The 17,248-nt window shown below is 44.3% G+C and overlaps 1 protein-coding gene across 1 annotated transcript in view; it reads right to left on the reverse strand.

Moving 5' to 3' along the window:
• GRID2IP (Grid2 interacting protein) overlaps positions 1–17,248 on the reverse strand; it is a 93,745-nt gene that overhangs the window by 28,828 nt on the left and 47,669 nt on the right. The window contains exons 7-11 of the mRNA XM_087729255.1: positions 14,840–15,012; positions 9,512–9,619; positions 6,689–6,786; positions 6,459–6,567; positions 4,205–4,653 (exon numbers count right to left, since the gene is read on the reverse strand). Of these exons, the coding sequence (XP_087585381.1) occupies positions 4,205–4,653; positions 6,459–6,567; positions 6,689–6,786; positions 9,512–9,619; positions 14,840–15,012 (937 nt within the window). The remainder of the gene's footprint in view (positions 1–4,204; positions 4,654–6,458; positions 6,568–6,688; positions 6,787–9,511; positions 9,620–14,839; positions 15,013–17,248) is intronic.

Here is a 17,248-nt window from a genome sequence, read left to right on the forward strand (position 1 = left end):
TAAAACCTGATAAAAACTCAAGGACACTGAACAGTGTTTTGCAGGTGCTCTTGGAAAATATTTTGGCAAGAGAAGGAAAAGGAAAAAAGAGACAAGAACCCTTCTACTTTGAAAATCACAAAAGAACTTGTGCTTAAGATTTAAAATAAAAATAGATATATCTTTCAAAAAATTCTTTTGACAGGCTAGAGTGGCAGATTCCTTTTTCTTTTTCTTTATATTCCTTTATATTTTGAAAAATGGATCAATATTATTAAGAAAACTTAATAATCCAAAACATCCTGGCTGGACTCCAAAATATTTTAGAAGGACTTGAGAGATTTGACAAGAAATGGGACAGACTATGGGGTACTACAGTAAAAGAGGAGGGGATTGGAGCCCCAGAGATTAAAGAAGAGAATGAAAATACAGAAAACAAAGACAAGTTGCTAGATGAACCCATTAATGAAGTAAATGTGAGTGAAAGCGAAAAGAAGGGAAGCTGGAAAAGTGACTTTGACAACTTGGAGCTTTTTCCCAAATTCCAAGATGCAGGAGGGGAAAAAAAAGCGAAAAGGATGAAATTAAGAAGAAAAATCCATCCAGAAATAAGATTGACAACTAAAGTTAAGCCTACGTCAATAGCAACTAAAGGGCAACGAAACTACATGAGAGATCTTTCAAGCTACAAAGTGCGGAGAGAAGTTCTAAACTCTGAAAAGATGCCAAAAAGAGAATTGACACAACTGCTGGCAAGAGAGAAAGGACCATTTTGCTACTGGAAAGACACTGGTTGATAATGCTAGTTGATGAAAAAAATCAGCTAACTTTTGATGATGATAAAAATTAGCTAATTTTTGATGATTAATAAGTAGGGACTTTAGTATTTTGTAGACTGTTTTATATCATCATTGAATGTCTATTCGTTAGCATATAATCTGATAATGAAATGATAACCTTAATTAGGATAAATAACCGGGCAATAAATTGTAAATTGAGATCTGGCGAAAAGACTTATAAACCCTATAAATTTGTGTTTAGATCTTGTTATGAAGGTATAAATAATTTGGATCAGAAGAGAGGAGATGTGAACTAGCAAACAATTGGTTATTTTTTCTTCTTTTAACTATAATAACAAGAAAAAATGTTAATTGTTTTAGATTTTAAATGGTCATTTTATTAACACTTATTAATAAATGTCTGTTTAGAGAGGGTCATAAAGGTAAATTTCTCTTGGGCCTGTGGAGAGGAGCGGTGAGAAAAATAGTAAATAATTTTTAGTTAACTACAATAATAACAAAGAAATGTTAATGGATAATATTTAATGATAGAAGCAGGTGTGTTGTACTAGTAAAAGTAAAATGGACAGAAGCGTTAATCTGTGCGTTTGGGGTGGGGGGGAAGGGAGAGGGAATGTTAGATATCCTTTTAATCAACTTTTTTTTAGAATATGTTATAAAGATGTAAAGCTATGGCAGATTCATTGAGACTGGAAAAAAAAATGCCAGAAGGTGGCTGTGTCCTCAAAACTCTAATTAAGTGGAAATGGTGGTATAATGATAGCAAAATATATAAATTCTAAAATATACAATTTAAACTGAATGAAATATATGTGATTGTGGAAGAAACACATGAAATTTACCCATAACCAATGGATACGCTTTCTACAAGATGTAATGAAAGATGGTTTTTTTTGTGTGTGTTTTTTTTTAATAAAAACAATAAAAACTCTTTTTAAAAAAAGATTGAATCAGCCTTTCATCTTTCTGAGGTCGGTAAATGAGGACCCAGATTTTTTTGGGGGGAGAGGGAAGGCTGACTCTGTAAACAGTTTAGAGAGGGCTGGAAAGCACAGTGAAGCAGTATAGAAGTCAAAGTGCTATTGCTATTGTCCTTCCTTTTCTCCTTCCTTCCACCCACCCATGGTGCACAATGGTTAGCATGCAGTATTGCAGGCTGCCTCTACTCACAGCCAGGAGTTCAATCCTGACCAGCTCAAAATGGACTCAGCCTTCCATCCTTCCGAGGTGGGTAAAATGAGGACCCAGATTGTTGGGGGCAAAAGGCTGACCCTGTAAACTGCTTAGAGAGGGGCTGTGAAGCACTATGAAGTGGTATATAAGTCTAATTGCTTTTGCTATTGCTATTTTTCTTCTTCCCAGATTAGCTTCCAGCTCTAGGATTCCTCAGTGGCCTCCCATCCCAGCACTAACTAGCTCAGCCTAAGGTGGCTGCCATCCTGCCCACGGACAGGAATTTGCATTCAGAAGGGAACCAAGGTCACACGCACCCTTACAGAATGGTCTTTTGGGGTTTTAGCAAACGTTCTTCCTTCTTGCAAGAGCGTTCAAAGGGCAGTGCATGGGTGTGGAACTTGTGGGTGGTTCACAGGTGCCAAGAAATCAGAAAGCCAGACCCAAAGGCACCATCTGCCAATTCCTGGTGCAAAAAGTACAAGAAACAAGAATGATAAAAGAGATAAGCAGGGCCAGCCTCACTTTCCAGCCCGGGGGGTGGGGGGTGGGGGGTGTTCATCGTGCTGCATTTGTGCCGCTTTCAAGAAAAGACTGGAAGATTATGTGCCCAGATTGGCATTAAGGGTTCCTGTAGTGGACTAGAACAGGGGTCTCCAATCTTGGCAACTTTACGATGTGTGGACTACAACTCCCAGAACTCCTCAGCCAGCATGCGCTGGGAGTTTAAGTCCACACATCGTAAAGTTGCCAACGTTGAAGACCCCTGGTCCAGAAGACCTCAAAGGTCCCATCCAACCCTAGGATTCTTGGCTATTCGGTAGCCAGTTTCAATTACTTTTTCGTAATATCAAGACTCACGTTTCACGTACGAACACAAGGAAGCTCAAACATTTTGTTGCTAAGCGAGATCATTATTCTTCTCCCATTTTCTGACCTTCCTTGCTACTGCTGTGAAGTGAATCACTGGAGTGGTTATGTTAGTTAACACCGTTGTTAAGTAAATCTGGTTTCTCGTTGACTTTGCTTGTTCCCCAAAGGGGATCCCATCACTTTGGGACACTGCAACCGTCATGAATACGAATCAGTTGCCAGGCATCTGAATTTTGATCACGATGCAATGGTCGTAAGAGTAAATAAGAGCCGCCAGTCCCTTTTTTCCACCATTGCTGTTGCAACTTTGAACAATCACTAAATGAAGTGTTGTAAGTCAAAGATTACTTCATCTTGTTTAGATGGAGAAACAAGTGGGGAGAACCACTCTGGAACTTTTGCCTCGGGCAACTTTTCATCCCAGGGAAAGGAAGGATTCAGGCAGCATCCTCCAGAGGAGCAGCCAGGGGTGGGATTCAGCTAGTTTGGACTGGTTTGGGGAAACCAGATGCTAATTTTGCATCCAGTTCACCAAAACCGATTGTTGCAAGGAATGGCTGGCCCCGCCCACCCCACCCTGCCCCTCCCAGGAGTCTCCACGCAGCCCATTCATCATGCCAGGTAAGTGCAGGGCCTGTGCAGAGGCTCTGAACGGGTGACAAATGGGCCTGGCGGAAGTTCCAGAAGTCCGGAAATGGGCCCATTTTCGCCAGTGGTGGGTTATGACCAGTATGCCCCAATAGGGACGTACCGGTGCCTGCCAGGAGCACCGGGTACCGTTCCAGCATGGTGCTCCAGAGGGCCCACCCGCCTACCCTATTCCTTACTGGTATTTGAGGTCTTTGGTGCTTACGTGCATGGAGCATACGGCACCTGCGCAACCTCCGCCGAGCAGCTGGAGTGTCGTGGAGCGTTGCAGGCGGTAAGTATGGATGTGTGCGCATGCGCATGCGTGCATGCGTGCTGCATGCGTTCATGTGGCGGATGCTGGGCCCTGTTGCACCGTACCGGTTGCAATGGGATCCAGAACCCACCACTAGTTTTCACCCACCCGGAGGCTCAAAAAAAGCCTCCAGATCTTGGGGAGGCCACGCCCCCATGTAACTGGGCAGAGAACCGGTTGCTAAAAGTTTTCAATCCCACCCCTGGAGGAGCCCCCTCCCTGCAGACCCTTCCACATTGGCCCCTTTGCCTAGAAAAGAACCTCTTGCCTTCAGAAGTTGTGGAGGCTTCATCCCTGGAGGCTTTCAAGAAGAGATTGGACTGCCATTTGTCAGAAATGGTGTAGGGTTTCCTGTTTGGACGGGGGGTTGGACTAGATGACCTACAAGGTCCCTTCCAACTCTTTTAATGTAATCTAATCTTGGGCTGCCTCCCACCTCCTCATAATCATTCTCAGGCATCAAGAAGTCGTCCACCAGGGTGATGCGATGGCCCAGCTGCTCGCTTAATGCATCTAGGAAGCGGTCCGTATCCCGGCTGTGTGGCGGCCGCGAGAAGGTGAAGAGCTTCCTCCGGCGAGACAGGGGGCTCAGCTTAGGCGACAAGGCTGGGCTGCTGTCCAGGCTGACGTAGGGGTTCGAATCTGTGCTGCAGGGAGAAGGGAGGCCACCAAGCGAGCGATAATAGCAAGGCTGCAAGCCGGGATCATTCTGCCAGGAAATAGTCAATCCTGATTTTCGGGTACCTGCAGAAAATACAGAAAGTGACAATCTGCCATCTGCAAACACAACATGCCAACTTTTGCCCCAGGCATTTTGGCCTTTACCAACCACGATTCTCATGCAGTCAGAAAGATTCTGGTTGCACCTTTTCAGAAGAACACAATTCATTAAAATTTAATGCAGGGTTGTCGGTTGGAAAAAAGTGCTACCAGATTCCTTCTGATTTTTTTAACCACTATAAACTGACACAAATCTTTGCTGACGTCACTAGACCCCACTGAGGCACCTTAAGGAATATAAACATTCTTCCACACTGAACACAAAAATGAATGCCATGTCCTTGAAACAAAAGACCAAGGGCTGAGAATGAGGCATATTTATCCTTCACTTAAACAGAGGAAAAGAAGAAATATCAGGATATTAACTGCTACTGAATTGACATTAGCCAGTTCGGAGACTCTAATCCAGGGTCCCCAAAATTGTCAACTTTAAGACTTGTGGACTTCAACTCCTAGAATTCGCCAGCTGGCTGGAGAATTCTAGGAGTTGAAGTCCACAAGTCTTAAAGTTGACAAGTTTGGGGACTCCTGCTCTAACCCAACAGATAGCGAGGTACCTGATGCTTTTCTGGGGAAATGGGGGTGGGGAGAGAGAAAACCCCTTTGAATCAATTTCTAAATGACCACCTTTGTTTTCAAATCCTATTTGATATTCAGTTGGAGAAGGGTATAACAGAAGTGAACAACCGAAAAATTGCTTTAAACTTAAACCTCTTTAAACTTAAAACTGCAAACAACCGCTTTAAACTCAAGGTTAATTGTTCCAAAGTTGACTGTAAAAAATACAACTTCTGTAATTGTCAAAGTCTGGAATGTCCTACCTGATTCAGTTGTCTCAGCTACAAATTTTCACAGTTCCAGTCACAATTTGACTTCCATGGATCTTACTTCATACTTAAGGAGTCAGTAGAGGGAGCGTGCATAAGTGCACCAATGTGCCTATCGTCCCTGTCATTGTATTTTTATTCTCTTATTCTTTTTAAAAAAATATATTTTTATTCTTTTTTAAACAGAACAACATACAAAACATACAAAACAAAGCAAGAGCAGAACAAAAAACAATTTTCCTCCATTTCATCAAGCATGTCGCTTGGTTACAGGTTTTTGTGCACAAATTCTTAAGCTCTCCTATTCTTGTTCTCATTTTTGTTTAACAAATTCCAAATAAATAAATGTCATTTCTTTCTTATTTGGACTTGACAGCATTACAAAGTCAACTCGGTTGCAAGTTGCCTCACTTCTTATCTTGGACCTCAAGCAACTAGGGATAAAAGCTCCTGTTTGCCCCAATAAATTCCAAGTCAAATTCTATCCCAAATAAATCCCCAAAAGTTGTCTCCTGTTACCCCCACAAGACCAGAGGAGTGTTCTGACCGAGGCTTCCCCAGCAGCAAGAAGCTCAGTCCTCATCCCGATAAACCCTTTTTATTTAATTTACAGTGAATTTCTCTCCAGCAAAGTCTTTCCTCCACCACAGTCTTTCAAGATAGTTCACAATTACCGACCTTTATCAGGCATGGAGAGTGGCCAGGCTGATATCTTTCAGACACCGCAATACTTGGCAAGAATGCAGGAATGAACTAATTGTCTCCTGCAAACTCCATTCCCCCTTCGCTCCTCTTTTATTCCCTATGGGAGGGGCCATTCACCGTTCATCTGTGATCTCACTCCCAAGTCGACCCTTATTCCTTAGCTGTTCCCTTTATCTGGCAACTCTGCACATGCGCACACTGGCAACAGGCTCCAGCTGTACCTCTGCCTCACTGATGTCTGACTCCGAAGGCAGCTAATAACTGTCAGACCCCCTCTCTGCCTTCCCCAGACTCCAGGACTGGCCCATCTTCCTCCCCAATCTCCTCGCTGTCCATGCCAGCTCCACTGCCCGCTGGCGGGCCACAACAAGGAATTACCTGCAGGCTCTGAAGCCAGGGATGCTGTCCGGCACACAGGCAGGCGGCCCAGCTTCCCTCCTAAACCAGCAGTCAGGCGGCTTTCCAGCTCGGCATACACTGCCGACATCTGTGAGCGGAAGGAAGGGAGCCATGTGTTGGACTCAGTTCTCTGCTGACCCTTCTCCCCCACCCTCACCCCTACCAAAGCCCACTTCTTGGGCTGGACCCCCCAAGAGCATGGCTCTCACCATTTGAGGGTTGGGGGTCTCTGGAAGAGATGTTCCATCACCTGCTTGGCGTTCTCCAGGAGCTAAACGGCTGGGCATCTCAGCAGCTTCAGCAGAACCTGTGGAAAATATGGAGAGATTTTTGCAGGGATGGGGCACCAGGTCCCCAGAGCTCCATCTGGAGCAGGGGTCTCCATCCTTGACAGCTTTAAGCCGGGTGGACTTCAACTCCCAGAATTCCCCAGCCAATTCCGTTAGGCTTCAAGATTGATGGTTTGCACTTCCGGTTTGGTGTCACAGCAGGATAGTTGATGGATAGAGGGGCTCTGCAAATCCTGGCTGATTCTTCATCATTGGGGGCCCTAAGAGGCTAACGTCACCCTGGAGGGGTGATGAAGAAAGGAGGGATCCCTTGCTGATTGTGGGAGAGTGGCAGCTCTACCGCTCAATCCGAGGCACCCGACCGACTGACAGAGAAGAGAGTCGGCCATTATGGTTGAACCGAAGCTGGGACAACCGAAGAAAGAAATGAGTTGGAGTGGTTCGGGAACAGTTGTGGAACTGGGTGAAGTGATTTTCAACTTCTATACTAAAGGCCTAACCCCAAATGGAATAATTTTTGAAAGGAGATTGATAGTTTGCCATAACTACAGGTAACAACAACTAACAAGTCGACTAACAATAGTTCGCTTAGTGACTGTTCAAAATGACAAGGGCATTGAAAAAGGTGATTTATGACTGTTTTTCACAGTTACGATCTTTGCAGCATCTCCAGGATCAGGTAATCAAAATTCAGACACTTGGCAACTGGTTCATATTTATGACCGTTGCTGTGCCCCAAGGTCATATGATCGCCTTTTGCGACCTTCTCACAAGCAAAATCAATGGAGAAGTCAGATTCACTGAACAACCGGGTTACTAACTTATCAACTGTAGTGATTCACTTAAACAACTGTGGCAAGAAAGGTTGTAAAATGGGGCAAAACTCGCTTAACAAATGTGAGGTTTTTATTGGCAATATTTGGATTTGTAATTGAGTTTGCTATTGGGGGTGGGCAGGTAACACTTGACAAAGGATATTTGGGTGTAGCTGATATTGTTGAGGGCTTTGATGGCTCTAGGACTCCATTTCCAGCTTTAGTAAATAATGAAGAAAAGTAATGCATGTAGTCCTTGACTTATGACCATAACTGACCCCAAAATTTACATCACTAAGTGAGACTTAAGTGAGTTTTGCTCCGTTTTACAACCTTTCTTGCTGTAGTTGTTAAGTGAATCACTGCAATTGTTAAATTAATAACATGGTAATTAAGTGAATCGGGCTTCCCCATTGACTTTGCTGGTCAGAAGGTCGCAAAAGGGGGTCACGTGACCCCAAGACACTGCAATGATCATAAATATGAATCGGTTGCCAGGTATCCAAATTTTGATCACATGATCATGCTGATCAAATGGTAATAAGTGTGGAAAATGGTCACGTCACTTTTTTCAGTAGCATTGTAGCTTTGAATGGTCACTAAATGAACTGTTATAAGTTGAGGACTACCTGTAATAAGCAGTCAGGGGGAGGAGCAGAGCCAAGGCCCATTCTGGGTGGGGACAAAACCATGATCCAGAGGAGGAAGCAAAGGGACCAGTATGGCCATGATAGGATACTTTGCAATTGGTCATTTGGCTCAGAGACTCGATCCGAAGCCAGGGTCTTCTTGGCATGAGCCGCAGCTAGAGAGAGCCAAGGCCAGACACGAACCAACGAATCGGAATCCGGAATTGGAACAAATCTCTGTGATTTTTCTTTCCCAACCCTCTACTCATTGAGGCCAATCCGGAGCCCCTCCTGAGTAATCTATTGATTGCTCGGATTAAGGAAGAGGAGGAAAAGGGGGAACCAGTGCGTGAGAAAGTCCAGGTGGCCCAGTGAAAGTACCAGATGTTCTCCACAAAGACGAGCAGCACGCAGCTGTTAAGCCACTTGACATATTGTAGGTACAATCCGTGCAATCACAAAATTTGTAGAGGAGGGGGACACAGCTCTTCAGTCATTGCAAGGCACATGAGTAAACAGACTGTTGTTGTGGTGGCATTGCATTTGATCGACATTCCCCAAAACGTCTATCTATAGCAGGGGTGTTAAACTCAAGGCCCAAGGCTGGATCCCGCACGGGGGGCTTAGATCTGACCCATGGGGCCAGCCTAAAAATAGCAAAGGACCAGTCTACGGTGCCTCTGCCAATGAAAATGGAGCTCTGTTTTTGCTGGCAGAGGCCTAGCAAAAGAAACTAAAAACAAAACAAACAGAAATATTTCCCCTTTTGCATTTGAACATGCAAGAAGGGACAGGAAAGGAAAAAGGAGAAGAAGGAAGACAAAGAAAAATAAGGAAAGATGGGAAGAAAGCAAGGAAGGAAAAATAAGGAAAGAAGAGAAGGAAGAAGAAATTAGAATAAAGAGGGAAGGAAAAGGAAGGAAGGAAGGAAGGAAGGAAGGAAGGAAGGAAGGAAGGAAGGAAGGAAGGAAGATTATAATGAGAGTGAGGGTCTGAGGGGGGTCCTGCCTTAGCACTTGGCCATCACAGGTGCCACCTGACACAAATGACGTTGAGCTGGCCATACCCACCATGCCCTCCCGTGCCCCCTCCATGCCACCCTGGCCCTCCGCGGTAAAATACAACCTTGATGCAGCATCAATGCAATTGAGTTTGACACCCCTGATCTATAGAGAGGGAATATGGTCCCTCTCCCCTACCTCTGGAAATGAAAGCCGGAAACAGAGGTGAGAGGGAGTTGCTGGACAAAGGAGGGGAAAGAAGCCAAAGGACACCACTGCCCCAGCCCCACAACCTACCCCGGGCTTCACTGTCCTTGGGGCTATGGCTACGCAGACTCTTCCGACTCCCTGGGCCAGTCCGTAGGGAACTCGGTGGCTGTTCTTCTACTTCGGGTTCAGCTACAGCTGGGAAGAATAAGCCAGGACCTTTTAGACACCCATCAGATTTACAGATTAACAGAGTTGGAAGGTACCTGGTAGGTCATCTAGTCCAACCCACCACTCAAGCAGGAGACCCTACACCATTCCTGAGAGATGGCAGTCCAGTCTCTTCTTGAAAGCTTCCAGGGATGAAGTTCTACAACCACTGAAGCAACTTCTGTTCCATTGGTTGATTGTTCTCTCTGTCAGAAAAGTTCTCGTTATTTCTCCCCTTGTTCAGTTTCCATCAATTATTCCTTGTTTGGCCTTTGGGTGTCTTGGAAAATAGCTTGAGCCCCTCCTCTCTGTGGCAGCCCCTCAACTGTTGGAAGGCTGCTCTCATGTCTCCACTCGTCCTTCTCTTCCCTAGACTAGCCATGCCTGGTTCCTGCAACCGTTCTTCACATGTTTTAGCCTCCAGTCCCCTCACCATCCTGGTTGTTTTTCTCTGGACTCTTTCTAGAGTCTCAACATCTTTTTTATAGTGTGGTGACCAAAACTGGATGCAGTATTCTAGGTGTGGTCTTACTAAGGTTTTATAGAGTGGTATTGGTACCTCCTTTGATCTTGATCGTATCCCTGTTCATGCAATTTAGGATTGCATTGGCTTTTTTGGTTGCCGCTGCAACACTTCTGGCTCATATTTAGCTAGTTGTCCACTAAGATAAACATCATAATCCACCATTGCCTATTCATAAGGAGATCCAGTTTGGGAGTCTGCTGGTCACTTCGACACTTCAGCAATAATTCAACCAGTTGATTTGACTTGCAGAAAAGAGCCGGCACCTCTCACTTAGACTAGAATATAGGTAGTCCTCAACTTGCAACCATTCATTTAGTAACCATTTGAAGTTACAACAGCACTTTATGACTGATGCAGCATCCCCATGGTCACGTAATTAAAATTCAGATGCTTGCAATTGTTTCACATTTATGACGGTCCCAGGGTCCCGGCGTTATCCCATCAATTTTTGCGACCTTCTGACAAGCAATGGGGAAGCCAGATTCATTTAACAACCATGTTACTAACTTAACAACTGCAGTGATTCGCTTAACGACAACTGCAGTCATTGACAACAACAAACAACTGCAGTGATTTCATGAACAAGCACAAAAGGTCACGAAACGGGACAAATATCACTTAACAACTGTCTCATTTAGCAACTGAAATGTTGGGCTCCATGATGGTCGTAAACTACCTGTGATCACTGCAGACAACTATAAAGCCTTGCACAGAGGAATTTATTATATCATTAGGAACTTCCATACTTTCTTAAGAATTCACACACTAGGTTTCCATGCTACCCAATTAATAGCACTTGGGGAGTTGGTGAGCAGTTTGCAGAGTTGCTGAGATGTTTATACCATATCAGCCATCTGCATCCTGAGAAATGCAGGTTCCTGCCTTGCCAGGCTCAACCCTTATTCTGTCTGGAGCTACTCAAAAGGCATAAAGGCAGAGTATATGGAGCCTCACCCTACAGATTTGATTGCTGTGTTCAGTTACTGAATGCTGCAATCAGCATTCACCAAAGATGTTGAGACTTTAGGAAAAGTTCAGAGAAGAGCGACTAAGATGATCAAAGGCCTGGAGACTAAAACATATGAGGAACGGCTGCAGAATTTGGCTAGTCTAAAGAACAGAAGAATTAGGGGTGACATGATAGCAGTATTCTGGTATTGAAGGGGCTACCACAAAGAAGGGGGGGAATTATTCTCCAAAGCTGGAAGGGACCTCGGAGGTGTTTTAGTCCAGCCCCCTGTTCAAGCAGGAGAACCTATACCATTTCAGATAAATGACTGTCCCGTCTCTTCTTAAAAACCTCCAGTGATGGAGCACCCACAATTTCTAGAGGCAAGCTGTTCCACTGGTTGACTGTCCTCACTGTTAGGAAGTTTCTTCTTAATCCCAGGTTGCTTCTCTCTTTGGTTAGTTTCCAACCATTGTATTTTGTCCTGTCCTCTGGTGCTTTGGAAAATAGGCCGACCCCCTCTTCTTCATGGCAGCCCCTCAAATATTGGAATACAGCTATTATGTCACCCCTTATTCTTCTTTTCTTTAGACTAGCCAAACTTAAATCAACAACCTTGGACGTTGGCCGGAACAGCAGTGAGTTCTGAAAGCTACATTTTCCAGCACATCTGGCGGGCACCAAGTTAGGGAAGAAAGATGTTGCTCAGATGCACCCAGATGTGTCTGTTTGTCCAACAGAAGCATCTTCTCCTTGGAATGGGACAACTTGCCACAGCCAAATCGCCACGGGACAACTCGCTGTGGGACAATTCAACACTTCAATTTACTGTAATTATTTAAAATAATTTTAAAAATATTTTTAATTTTTGTCATTCACACTTTATTTTGCCCCTCTGTTGAAATCCTTTCTTTAATGGTTTTATTCCACCCTTTCTTGGATATTAGGGTATGTCTTGTCCCGCGGAGCGTTGGCGCTGTTGTGTTGGCCATAGCAAAATGGCTGCTCCCCTCCTCCCTCCATAGACACATGCCTCTTACATGCACATTGTACATCCATATATGCATACATGCACACGTACCTCTTCCCACCCATTCCCCACATACCCTCCCCTCCTCCTGGGCATCTGGGCTGCTCTCTGGCTTAATAATAATCTCCTTGGAAGCAACACAGACATTTGCCTGTAAATAACAACTCCCAAGCTGAAGATTAAAACCTTTCATTCTAATTTTACTCTGATGAGATGAATGCCCACAATCCCTGAAAACATGCAGCTGGTGCAGAGGTTGCCACGGCAACTCGAGGAAATACCCTGCGCCAAGAAGTAGGTGTGAGTCGTTCACAGCACAGCCCGGGTGATGCGCTAATAGCCTCCTGCCAGGCTGCCCGGTTGCCTTGGCAGCCGTTCTCTTCGGGGCCTGGATGGATCCTGCACAGACCCAGGAGAGCAGAAGCCACCCGAGGGGGCCCTCGTACATCTCCCACCGACTCCCAGCCATGCTGCAAGGATGGGGTTCCCAACCTGTGAGGAGGATCTGAAACTCCTGAGTGGGCGAAGGCGCCAGGCTCCTTCCATCCCCTCCTCTGGCACCTTCCCAGGGCCTGCCCAGCTTTTGAGGGCTTCTTAGGACCTAAAAGCTGCACCTGGGAAAGTCAACCAAACATCTTTTGAGGAGGACAGGAGGCCGGCTTTTGGCAACAGCCTTTGGTGCCTCCCCTGGTTGCATCTGGGTCTCAGTGGGTAAATAAAGTGTGCCAGGCAGGGCCCCCACCAATAATTTGTTCTGGGTTTTTTTTCCTAGAGGGAGGAAATAGCAGCTCAGCATTGGGCATCTATTTACCTTGGCTGCCGGTTTGCAAATGTGAGCGTGCACACACTCGCTCGCTCCACCTCTGTGCATGCGCAGGACCTTCTGCGCATGCGCAGAGTGTCAAAAACCGATGTGATGATGATGTCTGGGCAGGTAGGCGGAGCCTGCTACCGAGCATGCCTACTAAGGTAAACAGAACAGCGGGGGGGGGGGGGGAATCCACTGTGCCACATTATTTAGAGTAGCTAGACGCACAGGAAATTGTGTGTCACAGCTGATAGCCAGAAATACCTGTTTGCCTGAACCCGTAGCATTTTTTTTTACTACCAGTTCAGGTGAATCGGTCTGAACCGGTAGCATTTCACCTCTGGTTTTCCCCCCATGCCATCACTCTACTAAACACCTAATTCCCACAGTACTGTATTATGTCTGGGGATATTTACCCGTGCAGTATGGCTGTATTGCTATTATCCTCATCTTCTCAGTATTGCAGGCTAATTCTGCTGACTGCCAGGGGTTCAATCCTCACCAGGCTCAAGGTTGACTCAGCCTTCCCTCCTTCCGAGGTGGGCAAAATGAGGACCCAGATTGTTGGGGGCAAGAGGCTGTAAAGCTCTCTGACGCAGTATATACATCTAAGTGCTATTGCTATTTCTCAACTTCTCATCTTTCCTACTACTTTCCTCTATTGGTATTTCATGATTGATCACTTGTTTATATCTTATGAAGATCTCCAGCTTATTCTATTCTATTCTTTCCACTATTTCTATTCTATTCTATTCTATTCTATTCTATTCTTTCCACTATTTCTATTCTATTCTTTCCACTACTTCTATTCTATTCTATGCTATTCTATTCAATGCTATTCTATTCTTTCCACTACTTCTATTCTATGCTATTCTATGCTATTCTATGCTATTCTATGCTATTCTATGCTATTCTATGCTATTCTATGCTATTCTATGCTATTCTATGCTATTCTTTCCACTAATTCTATTCTATTTTATTCTATTCTATTCTATTCTATGGTACGCTATGCTATGCTATTCTTTCCACTATTTCTACTCTATTCTATGCTATTCTATTCTATTCTTTCCACTAATTCTATTCTATTCTGTTCTATGCTATGCTATTCTATTCTTTCCACTATTTCTATTCTATGCTATTCTATTCAATGCTATTCTATTCTTTCCACTATTTCTATTCTATGCTATTCTATGCTATTCTTTCCACTAATTCTATTCTATTCTATTCTATAGTATGCTATGCTATGCTATTCTTTCCACTATTTCTATTCTATTCTATGCTATGCTATGCTATTCGATGCTATTCTATGCTATTCTATTCTTTCCACTAATTCTATTCTATTGTATGCTATGCTATGCTATGCTATTCTATGTTATTCTATTCTTTCCACTATTTCTATTTCTATTCTATTCTATTCTATTCTATTCTATTCTATTCTATTCTATTCTATTCTATTCTATGCTATGCTATGCTATGCTATGCTATGCTATTCTTTCCACCATTTCTATTCTTTTGGAAATTAAGGCACCTGGTTTTCTGGAAATACCTTCAGGTTATCTGGAAATACCTCCAGGTCATCCTTCCTGCCTCTCTTCCTGCCCCACTTTTACCACCCAGAACCTTCATAGCAACTTCCTCTTTTTAGCAAACTGCCACTAACGGTTCCTGAGCCATTCCTTGGAGAGCTTCTCTTACCCGCTTTCCAAAAACCATCTGTGCACATTGTCCTTTTTTAACTGTGTGCAATATTTTGTTGTTCGTTCATAGAATATGGCCAGACACATATTTTTTCACAAATCTGCACAAATACACATTGCAATCCATACTTCATGCACTATGAGGATACCATGAGCTGCTGGGCAGTCCAGAAGTGGCTCCCGTGGGTGCAAACTCACCAGCATCGGATGGCCCACTTGCCAAGGACTTGTAGCCAAGGAACCTGGCGATCTTCTGCTGGCAGTGGGCCTGCTCCTCGTAGGTTAGCAGCTGGTAGATGAATTGCCAGATCACCTGCTTGGAGGGCGTGTCCAGGACAGGGTAGACATCCACAATCAAGGTGTCAATGTTCCTGAGGGGACATGGAAGGAAGCAGATAACAGATTGACAGAGTTGGAAGAGATCTTATAGGTCATCTAGTCCAACCCTCCCTCAAGCAGGAGACCCTACACCATTTCTGGCAAATGGCAGTCCAGTCTCTTCTTGAAAGTCTCAAGTGATGAAGCCCCAACAACTTCTGAGGGCAACTTCCGTTCCATGGGTTGATTGTTCTCACTGTCACAAAGTTCCTCCTTGTTTCTAGGTTGAATCTCTCCTTGTTCAGTTTCCATCCATTGTTCCTTGTCCGGCCTTCGGGTGCTTTGGAAGATAGCTTGACCCCCTCCTCTCTGTAGCAGCCCCTCAAATATCAGAATCCTGCTCTCGTCTCCCCTAGTCCTTCTCTTCACTAGACCAGCCATGCCCAGTTCCTGCAACTGTTCATCCTATGTTTTAGCCTCCAGTCCCCTCATCATCCTAGTGGCTCTTCTCTGCACTCTTTCTAGAGTCTCAACATCTTTTTTATAGTGTGGTGACCAAAACTGGATGCAGTAATCTAGGTGTGGTCTTACTAGGGCTTTACAGAGTGGCATTAGATCTTGATTGTATCCCTCTGTTAATGCAATTTTGGATTGTGTTGGCTTTTTTGGCTGCTGCTACACACTGCTGGCTTATATTTAGCTGGTTGACTTCTTTAGTCAGAGGGAAGAAAATCCAAATCTCAGAAAAGATCACGTGACCATTAGAGAAGAGCTGGAAGGGGCCTGAGGACATGAATACAAATGGAAGCCCCTAGACAACCACTGCTCGGCCTGGACATGTTAAATGGAGGGGAGACAACCTTTCTCTGGCCACTCTTGGATTGTTTTTCATGTTAGGAATTGTGCTTCACATTTTTCTACTGTTCCACAGGTATCTGCCTTCTTGTTAGTTACAATCATCAGGGCCAGTTTAAAGAATTTGGGGGGAGAAATACAATAACGTCACATGATGTTACTGTCAGGTTTCGGTTAATCTCAGGTTTCCAAATAAGAACCCCAACAAAAGAAGACTCCAAAGCTTGAGGTTCCTAAAAGTTCAATTTTATTAGAGATGCCCTATTGGCACACCTGGGAAAACCCAAATTTTCCACACCCAAAAGAAAGTCCAAGCTTCTGCCCAGCACCCACATGTCCATCACATGTCCCAATCAGGCACCGTCCCAACTGGAGATGCCTCCCAGTCACACCATTCAAGATGATAAGAAGCTGAGTTCAATGCAGAGAAGTTACTGACTTTTTCTTTCTTATTCTTTTTTTCTTTTCCCTGTTTTTATTTATTTATTATTATTACCTCTTTTTTCTTTTAACTTACTTGGTTTTAATACATTCTAGACTGTGTTTGATAAAAAGCTATACCGGGTACGGGCTCTGGGAAGTCGGAAGGGGGGAAGGGAGGTGGGATCATAGGGGGGAGGGGGGAAATATAGTTTGTGCCAGTTTTTAAAAACAATATGAATGCACTTGTATACTGTTGCCTTTTTTATTTATTTTTATTTTTTTATTTTTAGTATAAACTAAGAAGCTGAATATATCGATGAATAGTAGAAATACACCGAAGCGAGGAGTAGAGGGAAAGAAGAGAGAGGGGTAGAGAGGGAGTGAGAGGGGAATGGAAGGAGGGTGAGATGGAAGGGAGGGGGAGAAAGGAGCGTTAGAGGGGGAGGGGAAGTAGAAGAAGGGAATATTGGAGGGGAGAAAGGAAAGTTGGAGGGGGGAGAAAGAAAGGGTGTATGGAGGGTTGAAACGTTATGTTGGTTTTGTATTTTGGGGAATTTATTGTTCAATGTTATATGGCCTCAATCATGCACAGTATATATGTGACTGTATGAAATGAAAAATGAAAATGAAATAAAATATTTAATACAGCTAAGATGCAGGGCAGGATGTCCTTGACTCTCTGAGAAAGGAATGTTATTTAGACTATATATCTCTCATACTCCATAGAATCCCCCCTCCCAGTTTTCCCCAGCATTAATTGTGGCAGCCTGAAGGCCCAACACAAAAGATAGCTTCCAGGCCTAACAGTTACACCGTGCGTAGCATTGCCTCAATCTTTGAAACTAAAGGCTTAGGCAAGCTTTTCACTTCATGACAGAGAAAATGCTTTGGTGAAGCCGACACAGACATTATGCTGTGAATGATAACCCCGCACCAGCTCTGGGTTCCTGCCTTGAACCTCGAGCCCCACAATTCCTCCCCAAAGCTGTGTGGGGCTTATCTAGACGTGGA

This window comes from Thamnophis sirtalis, unplaced genomic scaffold, assembly GCF_051295495.1.
Source record: "Thamnophis sirtalis isolate CommonGarterSnake01/CBP01778 unplaced genomic scaffold, rThaSir2_p1.2 scaffold_14, whole genome shotgun sequence".
Lineage (NCBI taxonomy): Eukaryota > Metazoa > Chordata > Lepidosauria > Squamata > Natricidae > Thamnophis > Thamnophis sirtalis.